The sequence below is a fragment of the Labrus bergylta genome, chromosome 17 (assembly GCF_963930695.1).
Source record: "Labrus bergylta chromosome 17, fLabBer1.1, whole genome shotgun sequence".
NCBI lineage: Eukaryota > Metazoa > Chordata > Actinopteri > Labriformes > Labridae > Labrus > Labrus bergylta.
This window is the reverse complement of record NC_089211.1, coordinates 24801955-24814563: the sequence shown is the minus strand read 5'-3', so window position 1 is coordinate 24814563 and position 12609 is coordinate 24801955. Positions and strand designations below refer to the sequence as shown.

The 12609-nt window shown below is 43.8% G+C and overlaps 1 protein-coding gene across 2 annotated transcripts in view; it reads right to left on the bottom strand.

Annotated features, from left to right (window-relative positions):
- Positions 1 to 12609, bottom strand: part of unc5da (unc-5 netrin receptor Da) — a 236018-nt gene that overhangs the window by 32201 nt on the left and 191208 nt on the right. For both annotated transcript variants that reach the window (XM_065965749.1, XM_065965748.1), the window contains 3 exons: positions 9278 to 9463; positions 1757 to 1900; positions 209 to 427 (listed from right to left, as the gene is read on the bottom strand). In XM_065965749.1, the coding sequence (XP_065821821.1) occupies positions 209 to 427; positions 1757 to 1900; positions 9278 to 9463 (549 nt within the window). The remainder of the gene's footprint in view (positions 1 to 208; positions 428 to 1756; positions 1901 to 9277; positions 9464 to 12609) is intronic.

Here is a 12609-nt window from a genome sequence, read left to right as displayed (position 1 = left end):
TTGCACACACACACACACACACACACACACACACACACACACACACACACACACACACACACACACACACACACACACACACACACACACACACACACACACACACACACACACACACACACACACACACACACACACAAACACACAAACACACACACACGGGGGTGGGGGAATGTATCAAATGAATTTTTCCCCACAGTGGACTCACCTGTGTTGGGTACAACAAGCCTCCCTCCAGCGTGACCGAATGCGGCGGTCGCTTTGTGCAGAGGTCTGCTGTGAGTCAAGGAGACTTGTGGAGTGAAGAGGTTTTTTCCTCTCCGGCCCAGCGTGGTCCCCACCGCGACCCCTTTGTAGTCCGGAGCCAGGCCCCTCGGAAATGTCTGAGGGTGGGACATGACATGGTACTCTGCTCTCTCTGACACCCCTAGAGATACAACCGGGAAAAAAAAACAGAGCTGAAGTGAAACACGGTCAGATCACGGACAAGGGCAAAAGAAAAAAAAGAAACTGTTATTTTTCCATCGCTGAAAAAACTCACAATGACACAAAGAGGCATCAGGATTTAATTCAGCCTGTTTTCATTACCAGTTAAAAACTCCACATAGGAGCTTTAGGCAAAATATCATCTCCAGTATTAAGTTTTCATCTACATCGTACTGTAGTTCTCACGCTAGCTACTTTAACCTTTCCGCTTTCGCTGATCAATTTTGAAGGCTACTTTTTTTATTTAAAGGAGCAGTATGTAACTCTGACCCCTAGTGTTTAAAATGGGTACTGCAGTCCAAATTCTAAACATTGTAGAGAGCTGTCTCCCCCCCCCCTCTCTAGAGTGGATGCTCACTCAGGTCACCATGTGGTGGACTCTGAAGCTTCAGTGTTTATCCAGCTCTGCATGGGTCTGTAAACCTTTCTGTGTTCTAACCTCTCTCCATTTTTCAAAAGCATCTCCAATATTGATCCTAGTTTGAGCACGTTTCTGCTCGTGGAGCTTATTAGAAACATGCAGAGGCTTTTTAGGTCGGGTACAATCACTTCTATCTGAACCACTTCTCTTGACCGCTTCCATCACTGCAACACCTGTTGACCTGATAACTGCTCTCATATCTGGCAAACCGAGGGGCGTCCAAAACGGCTGTGTGGGGGTTTCTTAAAAGCGCCTACCTTCTCTGGTCCAAACAAATCCAGAGCATTCAGGAACAGAATCTAAAGTTAGAAGGAGGACATACTGGCTGCTGCATTATTGTCAGAGAAGCCAGCACTTCAACATAGCATGTTTCATTAATGTCTGATCAGAGAGTAAGATACCTTTATCATTTCACTCAGTAGATACCTTACTGATTGGACCTTTAAGACAGATATATTTATATTTGATAGTGTGAAATGAAAAGGCTGTTTCAGTCTTTAATCAATGACCCATCGTTTAACATTAAACCGTGAAGAAGTCGCTGTAAATCTGTTGTTGATTTGACTGCAGACTTCATGTGTGCCGTGCAAAAAACAGAGAGCTCGACAGGTGTAGCAAGAGTAACTAAAGGGGACGCGGCTTATTGAACGGTCAAACCTGTGATGCCCTTGAAGGTGATGACCATTTTTTTCTGTGTATGACAGCTTTCTTATAGATTGCCTCATGGGAGAAAGAGTTTCAAAACAAGATGGATTATCCTTCTCACAGCAGCAGCAGGAGCAGCTCAGCGATTCCTCGCCTTTCAAAAAAGTAGTAAACTTCCTCAGCTTTTCAAAATCTTTGTCTGACCTTTGAGATCAGGCAGCGGGTCAAGGAGCGAGCGCTCGGCCATCAGCTCCTTGTCGATGGAGTCCTGGAAACACATGGGGCTGGTGTAGGTGCGCGACACGGTCAGGTCAGGTTGCATGGAGGAATTAATGAGCAGCGGGTTTGCTGAAAAAAACAAAAACAAAGAGAGAGATCAAGTTAAATTACCGCCCAACAATTAGACATCTTTAAAGCAACGCGGAGTGACACTTTGAACCGAAAAATGCCACCGTCAACGGCGATGATAAAAAACCTAACGAGGATATCATGACAGTCGCGCCTACTGCTATAATATCATCGCCATGGAAACAGGACTTTCATTCCACTTAGCATACCAATGGCTCAATTAAAAGTGACGAATGGGAAATAACAAAAGGCTGGGGAGCAATAATGCGCTTCCATTTGATGTCACAGCGGATCAGAAAAAACAAAGAGAGAAAAGTGCTGTGACAATAAGAAGAAACACAGACATCGAATTATGTTATTGATTTATTAACAGAGTTTACTGTCTTAATATTTACATCTGTCCTTCTCCCTTTTGTAACTTCCAAAGGGGAGCAGATGGCGTTGCTGTGGCAACAACGAGCCCGTGCAGTAAATCAGACAAGTCGTTCATGTCGTGAAATTAAAACAACGAGTAAAAGAAACTGATGTGCATCATTAAGAGACAAAGAAAGGAAGATTTAAAGGTTTAATTCTTCGAGAGAGGACGAGCGAGAGAGAGATGGTGGGAATGGCGTGCAAGAAAGGAGTTACAGGTCGGATCTGGACCCAGGCAGCCATCTTGGAGGACCACAACCTCCGTACATATGCAATGTGGTCTCTTATCCCGAGGGCAGACTACACTTTTTGGTCTGTCTGTTACGACGTTCACTGTGTCAGATTAAGCGATCACAGAGTTGTAAATTCGAGCCACGACTTGAAAAACTTTTCCTGTCTGCCATTTTTACATTTTTTGTTTTTATGCTCGAGACGTTTGAGCGTGCAGATCGCTTATCGTCAGACAGAAAACATCGTAGAAAGGTAGAATTAAAATCAAATATGCGAGACTTCCTGTCGGGAGGTTGTGAGGCGTTTAAAGTCAGGATTGGTAATTTTGAAAACTAGCATGATTTTGAAAGTAGCATTCCCTCAGTGCTCCGTCTGCACCCAGCCCCTCCCCTCTGTGCTCCCTCTTAAGCCACGCCCCCTCACTTACATCCAGAAGTGGACCTCAGATCATCTCTGTCATTGTGTAGAAACTACGTCGTCTCATGTCTCATTCAGCGGTCAGTAAACTCACAGTTTAAACTCCTAAAGTCATCGGTGACGCTCTTTGAGTGTGAGCTAGAGCACGCAAGAGGTAGAGAGCGAGCAGGGAGACAGGGAGGCGTCTGATTGGTTCATCAGATTGGTACCTCGTAGCAGACCTTGGTTTAAGTTTTTAAAGGCTTACAAACTGAAACAGATGATGGATTTTCTTTGTTCCTTTTTCAGAGAACATGAGTTATTAATCTCTATCAGTGATGATTTATTAATGAGCAAATGGATGTGTATTGAAGATTGATTTGTTGCAAAGACAAAACAGCTGATGACGATTGTGCAGCAGGCTGGAACATGAGAGAGAGAGAGGGAGGACATGTTGGATTTTATGGCGGTTCAGCTGTTTTACCCCCCCCCCCCCACACACACACACACACCACCATCGACGGGGAACAGGGACCAAGATTAAAGCCCTCCCCGCCTCCTGCTGTGTTATCAAAATGAACTTTATTACACCCTGCTGAGAGCTGCTGCTGCAGCGGCGACCCATAATGCCAGCCTTGTAAAAATATGCCTCAATCTGTGGGGCAAAAAAAAAAGAAAAAGCGCAGAGTGATCCGGCGCTCTGATGTTTAGGAGACTTGGGAGCACAAAATGCTCCACGCGGGAGCTCGATGGAAAAAAAAAATGAAAACACTTATAAATTACATTTTCAGTTTTGCAAACATGAATAATTAATGGAGTTTTTTTTTTTGACATTTTTTTGCAGGAAAACAGCGAGACCTCTCTTGTTCAACATTTTCTTAAGTTATGGTCCCAGAGTTGGTCTGCGTCAAAGCGCGCTTGTAACAATAAACTTCCTGTGACTGTTTTAGCGCGGCGCCTACACTCTGATGTTTGCAATAAAGCAGTAAATGCAGAGCGAGGTTTATAGACGGAGCTCTGTTCTGCATGTTATTGGACATTTAAAGCACTAAAGCACAAACAGCGAGGAGCTGCAGGAGGCTCAAGAGAACACGCGCTGGAGAAACAAATAAATAAATACAGGCCACTAAAGCTTTTCAATTATTGATGCCGTTATATTACAACACCATGAAACGTTTGCATAATTCATGTGTGTGTACGTTTATAGACATTAAGATGTGACGTGTTTGTTTGCATGTTCTGCAGCGATGTTACACAAACACGAGCGCAGACGGACAATTTGAGAATGAAATCAGAAGAACTTGTAACTTCTGATCTACTCAGAAGTTATTACTCTGTTCTGCTTCCTCTGAAGGTTTGTGTGTGTGTGTGTGTGTGTGTGTGTGTGTGTGTGTGTGTGTGTGTGTGCGCGTGTGTGCGTGTGTGCGTGCGTGCGTGCGTGCATGCGTGTGTGCGTCTGTCTGTGTGTGCGTCCCTGTGTGTGTGTGTGTGTGTGTGTGTGTATCTGTGTGTCTGGTTGTGTTTGTGCATCTGTGTGTGTGTGTGTGTGTGTGTGTGTGTGTGTGTGTGTGTGTGTGTGTGTGTGTGCATGTGCGTGCGTGTGTGTGTGTGTGTCTGTCTGTGTGTGCGTCCCTGTGTGTGTATCTGTGTGTCTGGTTGTGTTTGTGCATCTGTGTGTGTGTGTGTGTGTGTGTGTTTGCGCGTGTGTGCGTGCGTGTGTGTGTGTGTGTGTGTGCGTGTGTGCGTGTGTGTGTCTGTCTGTGTGTGCGTCCCTGTGTGTGCGTGTGTGCGTGTGTGTGTCTGTCTGTGTGTGCGTCCCTGTGTGTGTGTGTGTGTGTGTGTGTATCTGTGTGTCTGGTTGTGTTTGTGCATCTGTGTGTGTGTGTGTGTGTGTGTGTGTGTGTGCGTGCGTGCGTGCGTGCGTGTGTGTGTGTGTCTGTCTGTGTGTGCGTCCCTGTGTGTGTATCTGTGTGTCTGGTTGTGTTTGTGCATCTGTGTGTGTGTGTGTGTGTGTGTGTGTGTCTGTGTTTGTGTGACTGTGTGTGTGTGTGTGTGTGTGTGTGTGGTGTGTGTGTGTGTGTGTGTGTGTGTGTGTGTGTGTGTGTGTGTGTGTGTGTGTGTGTGTTTCGATGTTCCTCACACTTTTATCTACTTTGCAGAAAAGCTGAAAGTCAAACTCTTTCTCGTCGTGCGTCATACTTTTTGTTTTGAATAAAGAACACTTCAGTTTGATGAAAATATCTCAATGTTTAAAAAAAACCCAACAAATTAATTTGAAATGTTTCTGCTTCTCACTTCATTAGATTTTCTGAGGAGTTTTTTTCTTCTCTTGAAACCTGAAACTGATTAGACAATTATGACTGTAAGAGCCGTCGGATAAAAAACACAACTCAAACATGTTCATCAGCTTTTCTTTAACAACGTAAACACGATCGAAACACAAATAATGAACACTATAAAACATTTTTTTTAAATCTCCTTTTCAAGTGTAGGCCGTGTTTTCATTTTCTGCACTTATAAAAAAAGTCACCCTGCTTTCTTTAAAATGTCAAATATATCACTCATGAAGAATTGTTTCAGTGGAAGCTGTTTTGGCGGCGTGCAGCTAAACGCTTTGTCTGACATCTCCAGGTTCCAGGCATTAAAAATAACGACACAAAAAAAAGATCAATCTTGTGTGTGATGGTCTCTTCAGCTTTTGTAGGTCATAAAGAGATGTCAGAATACATTTCAGCGTGTTTCATAACCGCCTCCCAGCAGCTTTAACGCTGTTATCTTAATCTCTCACTGGATGCCGGACGGGCTCGTGCGTGTGGTCGGTCGTTTAAAGGAGAAAGATAAACACACTTTTTTTTTTCCAAGGTGGCTGCAAAAGGTTGTGTTTATGCAAATGATGGGGAAGTGAGTAATTTTGTTTTAAGCTGCGCCCCTAACAACCTCTTATTGCAAAGTCAAGTACAAAGAGCTCCGTTTATACACGACGGTGAAGAGGCTCTTCAAAACCAAACGTCATGTATGTCGAGTTTGACCTCCGAGATTCATTTAATTCTGTCCAGTAAAAGTTTTCATTTGACATCCTACAAAGTCGCAGCTACTTTTAACAGCGTTCTCTTTGCGGTGAGAGTCCTAAATGCTCTGCAGGTTTTATATTTCTTCATCTGTCTATCACAGCAGCTCCATGTGATGATTATTGATTTCTGTTAGTCCTAACATCAGTAAAATTGTTTGATTGATTCAAAGTCAATGTCTTAAAAAAAACATGTGAGCAGTCCACTTTTTGGTCCTTGTTTCTGAAACAGTCTGCCTGAAGATTTGAGAGGGTACATCCCAAGTCTCTTAAAGGCTTTCTATGTGATTTTTCACACTTAAATGTAGAAATCAAGTATATCCTCTGAAAATAACTCTGTGAGTCATGACTGTCTACAATGGGTGTAACACCCGAGTCCCACTGTCTGTGATGTTTTCACAGTTTTCAGAGTCCTATCTTCACTTTGTTTACATCGCCCGGACGGCCGGCTGACTCCTCCCCTCGTGTATAAAAGTTGTTTAATTGAGGGACTAGAGAAAAGAAGAATAACATACTGTACTCACTGCTTAACTGTGTTTCTAGATCACGCTCATTTCAGGTAAATTTACATGCAGTGTGAAAATACCAGCATCTGTACCGAGCCTTAGCACGCTGCTCCTCTAAATTCCAGTTTGTTTGACCAGTGTTAGCGCTCCATATGGTACACATCCTGGCATGCTTGGAAGAGGTGTGCTTCGGCATGCTACAGGTCATGCACGATCACAAGCACGGGTACACAACATGGACAGCCTTCATTATGGAGACATCCCGGAGTGTTCTGTCTGTATCTGATTAAAATGACTCAAAATAAGCCACAGAGTCAGTAAAGTAGAGGCCATGTTCTCTGTGTTGTTCTCTGAAGTGGGAGCAGACTCGACCATGTATCCCTTTTTTATTTATTTTTGAGTCTGTCTGTCTTGTAAACTAAGCACGCTTCATAATCACGTAAAGCCATGCATGTTTTGCAAACAACGTTATGCAAAAGAGGTAACCGTGCTCAGGCCCGGTTAGTCCTGGAGCAGTGTGAGAGCAGGCCGGAAGGGGAATGGGGAGGGGGGGGGACAATCGAGCTTAAGCACGGTGCGGGACAAAGGTGCCTAATGTGAGTACGCCTTTAGTCGCTCCCACCTTGATTGCATATAGAGATGCAAGGATAGGAAACAAGGTGAAGGAGAGAGGGAACGAGGACACGTTTTAAGTGACATGAAGAGACATCTGTTTGTGATGACTGTGTCAGCTGATCATCGCTCAGTCGGCTTTGAAAGAAGTTTGTGTTTCTGACTCTCTTCAATTCTCTTGTTCATAAATTAAAAGGGATATCAAGACAGTTTCAGGAGGACTGCCACTGACAAGTCAAGCTGCACTGAAGTCTGATCTTCTGAAGCGTCCAATCAATGAGTGATATCCAATAAGGGGGCGTGTCTTATCAGTGAAAAAGAGTTTTCTGTGAAGTCTGCTCTCGTGTTTCCTGGCTCACTGCTCCTCAGATCTCCCTCCTCTCTCCTTGATCCTGTCTCCTCCAACAGCATTAAGGGCTTTGGAGCGATGCTTTGCAAGTATGGAGCTACTTCAGGTTCGGCCGAGGAGCGAGGAGCGAGGAGAGAGGAGTGAGGAGTGAGGAGTGAGGAGCGAGGAGCGAGGAGCCAGGAGCGAGGAGCGAGGAGCCAGGAGAGAGGATTCATCATTTAAGAGACATGAGATGAACCTAGAGACTCCACACTCTGCTGATATTTTTATGTAGGCCGTATATAAAGATGGATGATATGAAGACTTCCCAAAAGTGAAGCCAAAACATTCGGAGCTCCCCCTACTGACTGGCTGTAGTATAGGTCATAGGCTCCGCCTCCTCCATGTTAACAGATAGGACATGAATCAAACCATAAAATCAAAATACACAAGAAATACATTTTTCTTCCTCCCTTTATAAATTACAGATTTTACAGTTTTACATCTTAAAACCACAAAACCAGAAACTGTTGATTCAGCAGGCTGTGAGGAGCGTCTCTGTGTTAGTTGTTGAGATGATGTAGTTATCACACAGGAGTAGGTGCGTTAAACTGTGTTAATTTATGAGGTGAGCTGACTGTTATTATGCACACGTCAAACACTGAATATGAAATAAGTAATCAAAATGATTCCTCTGTTCGCTGCTCTCTACACTCGGAGCTGGTGAGAGTTTCTCTAAAGCTTTCCTGTTAATATTCTGATGTTAGAGAAGAAGAAGGTTTGATTCTTTTCCAGGAGCGGTGAAGAAACGTTGAAGCTCCTTTTTTGCTTTTTAAACCACCAGACGTATCATCAGAAACATTAAGAAGACGATTAAATACAAACTTTATGTGACTGTGAGGCCCGACAGGATCACTGACTTATGCAGTGAGTGTCTAAAAAGTATCAAAACATGCACCTCTCCAGCTTGTTATTTAAAGCTAACATGTTGAGCTTCTTCCTTAAAGGCTTTATATGTGATTTTTTTGATCCAGCAGATGTCGCCCTTGAGCACCAGCATGAAACCAAAACAACTCGCGCTGCATTGTTGTGTTAGCATGCTAATGCTAGCGATCTTTATTATGCTGGTATCTTCACACTGCATGTAAATTTACCTGAAATGAGCGTGATCTAGAAAACACAGTTAAGCAGTGAGTACAGTATGTTAGTCTTCTTTTCTCTAGTCCCTCAATTAAACAACTTTTATACACGAGGGGAGGAGTCAGCCGGCCGTCCGGGCGATGTAAACAAAGTGAAGATAGGACTCTGAAAACTCTGAAAACATCACAGACAGTGGGACTCGGGTGTTACACCCATTGTAGACAGTCATGACTCACAGAGTTATTTTCAGAGGAGATACTTGATTTATATTATATTTAAGTGTGAAGAATCACATAGAAAGACTTTAAGGTCAAACATGTTGCATACATGTTTTTGCAAGTGAACCCCTCCCTCTCCAAACTTCAGCCCTACCGCCACAGGGGAGGAGAGAGAGAGTCTGTTTGTTGAGGCACTATGGTCGAGTGTCATCCCAAGAGTACAACTGAAGGAGAACTTTCCAGACCTAAGAAAAGATTTTCTTTGGTCTTAAATACGTGTAGCTGTAACCTGACTGGAGATCAGTCAATGTCTGCACTTGATCTGAACACTAAGGGAGAGGGGGAGGGGAGGAGGGGGAGGGGGAGGCGTTGTGCTGAAGGACAGAGGAGGTCTGAGCGACCGGTGTGATCGAGTTCAAACTCTACTCTGAAAGCCGCATATCCTAACCGTGCCCGCTGTCTCACCTTGACGCGACGTCTTGAAGCTGAAGGACTGGAAGCCCCCGGTGAGGGCCGACGAGTCGATGACGTCCACCCCGTACTCACTCTGGCTCCGTCGGTAGAGAGTGACGGCGACGATCAGAAGCACCACGGTCACCACGCCCGCGGCCAGGCCCGAGTACAAGGCCACGTCGCTGCTGCTCTCCACACCTGAGGAAGAAAAAAAAAAAGAGACGAGTGTGAGCGAGTGTGTTTTTCTTTCCAAGTCTATTCAGCGCTTAATTACATTCCCTCCCGGAATAAAACTGAGAGACTGTTTCAGAGGATCATCAGCTGTGTTCTTTTTTTATTTAGAGGAAGTCTATCTCGGTTTCAAACTGCATTAACACCTTTTTTTTGTTTTTGTTTCCTGCTCTTCCTCCTGATGCGCCGCGTCATTATTCCATCTTTGAGTGTTAAAGCGGCTAATGAGCAACCTCAGAAGGAAGGCGATTATAATCAACCGCAGCACCTGACTGTCATTTCAAACACCGCTGGGCTCTGCTGTTGGAGGCTCTCCGCGTTCCATCGGGATAATGTGACAAAACCAATTCATTAGATTAGCTCATCGACAATGATTAGGCTCTATCTGGTCCTGCCAGTTCTGCAGCTACCCCAAAAAAAAGTACAGCAGAGAAAAAGAATAAGAACGAGCAGGGAAACAAAGGGGGGGCTGCTAGCTTGTTCTTGAGAGATAATGAGATCTGGGCCGAAACAGGACATGTGGAGAAATCCTCTAAGTAGCCCGAAGCTCAAATGAGGAGCAAATTGACAAAATATGCAAAGCGGCATTAACAGCTATACTGTAGCAGGTTAATTGAGGGCTCGGGAAGTTTTCTGGCAAGCCGTGTTTGCGTTCTTTTTTTTTTTCTACGATTCTGACAAACAAAAATACATAACTGTGTTAAAGGACGGGGAAAAGGAAGAACATTTGCTTTGGGCTCAGAAGGAATCACATTTGTTTGCAAACTATATGCAGCAGTAATCAACGCACACAAATAGGCGCTATTCCCAAGGACGGCTGCGATGGATATACAGCGGTGAAACTCTCGCTGCGAGGCTCGAAATGCTACACCTGATGTTAAATTATGCTATTAAGAGGAAATACAATCGCAGAGTGCTGCGTGAGCATTTCAGCTACAGTTACAGGACGTCGACTTCATGATGAACGACCTAGAAACGCCGGCTTTTGTTTAGCTAAATTCATTATTTTCTGCCAAAACACATGCAATCAACAAGCTTATATGAAGGACTTCTTCCTTCGCTCTATTATTCATAAATATTCTATAAACCATAAGTCTATTAAAACATCTGTATCTGAAATATCCCTCGCCTCTATTCTCAGTTTGCAGTGAGTCATGCAAAGTGTGTTAGCTTTCATAACAGCACCTGTCAGACTGAGTTATCCCCTCTGGTACGACGGCTACTTTCCCCTCCATTAAAATGAAAAGCATTGTTTCCTATTTTGGGGTAAGTGACTGATTTGCTCGGCTGAATCACCCGTCAGGCGTACGGGCATTTCTCTCTCCTTCTGCTAAATTAACACTTTTCCTCTACAGCTGGTGGACCTGCAGAGTCCGGAGGTGAAGCTTTTGTCCTTTTCCACACAGGTTCTTGTTAGTTTTACTTTGTTTTCATCACTTTAAAAAATCTGTTTCGTCCAAATTAATTCATTTTTTTAAAGGGGACATATCATCCCTCTCTTCCACCTTTTCAAAGAGTCCCCCTGTGGTCTAAATGAAACATCTGTGCTGTGCTTTGGTCAAAATATAACATGAATCAAGCACCAGAGGAGGTTTGTGACCCTGTATAAACCAGCTCTCTCAGAACGCTCCGTTTTGGTGTGTGTGTCTCTTTAAATGCAATGACCCCCTCTGAGTTTTCCCCGTAGACATCACTCCAATGTAGCGAGAATAAAAATGGCGGACCTGCGCAAAAGTTTTGTTCTAGTCTGGGGGTGGAGTCCATGGGTGGAGATACCAGGGGAGGGGAGGGGATTTTTATTTACCAGAATCCCACTGTGACATCACAAGGAGAGCACATTTGAGCACGGAGAGATTTTCTCTGTGTTGTAAGACTTATGCAGACCACAAACAAAGGACTGGATGGGTTTATTTCACATGTTGTGGGTCAGTAGACTCTCAGGTTACCCAGATATATGTTCAAAAACACTGAAGAAGTGGATTTCTCATAATATGTCCCCTTTAAAGGCTGCGTTTTAGCCCCATGTCAATAACACAGTGCACATCAGTTAATTACCCAGTACATACACATTAAGACGAGCTACGGGTTAAAGCTCGATTAGGCCATTTAATTGGTCCATTGTTTTGTCCCGGACCAACAAGTTAACAAGCGGCAAACTGGTTGTATGTTGAGCTGTGAAAACACAGACTGTCTCTCCTTGTCTGTCACAAAGTGGGCGGTTTTCGCTCTAGCACTCGCCATGTTGTCACCTTTGATGTGTTTTTTTTTCTTCTGCGCATTCATGCTGTTTGACTCCTGGGTCAAGGAAGGAACTGTGGAGGTGGGATAGTTTGACTGTAGTTTTGACTTTATTGGATTTCAGTCGGACCAACTGGTTCACAAGTCTAGTTTTAGCCGTATTAACACAATAAATTGACTCCTTTAAAGGCTTTATATGCGACATTTTGTGATCCAGCAGATGTCGCCCTTGAGCACCAGCATGAAACCAAAACAATTTGCGCTGCATTGTTGTGTTAGCATGCTAATGCTAGCGATCTTTATTATGCTCGTATCTTCACACTGCATGTAAATTTACCTGAAATGAGCGTGATCTAGAAACACAGTTAAGCAGTGAGTACAGTATGTTATTCTTCTTTTCTCTAGTCCCTCAATTAAACAACTTTTATACACGAGGGGAGGAGTCAGCTGGCCATCTTGGCGATGTAAACAAAGTGAAGATAGGACTCTGAAAACTCTGAAAACATCACAGACAGTGGGACTCGGGTGTTACACCCATTGTAGACAGTCATGACTCACAGAGTTATTTTCAGAGGAGATACTTGATTTCTACATCTAAGTGTGAAAATTCACATATAAAGCCTTTTAACATGATGTAAACAAGCGGACTGACAGGGAAACAGAGCAAAATACATTTCTTCCTTGGCTGTGTTTGTCTCTTTTCTTCTTTGCACGTTCTTTCATTTGCAGCTCAATGTTTCCCATACATTTATGAATCTCTGACTTCCCTCATTACTCACCTTGACGGCTACATATTTATTTTCTATATGTTCTATTATTTGATTTGAGTAGCTTCAGGGTTTGTAATTAACACTCGCCAGGCACCAAATGCTGGT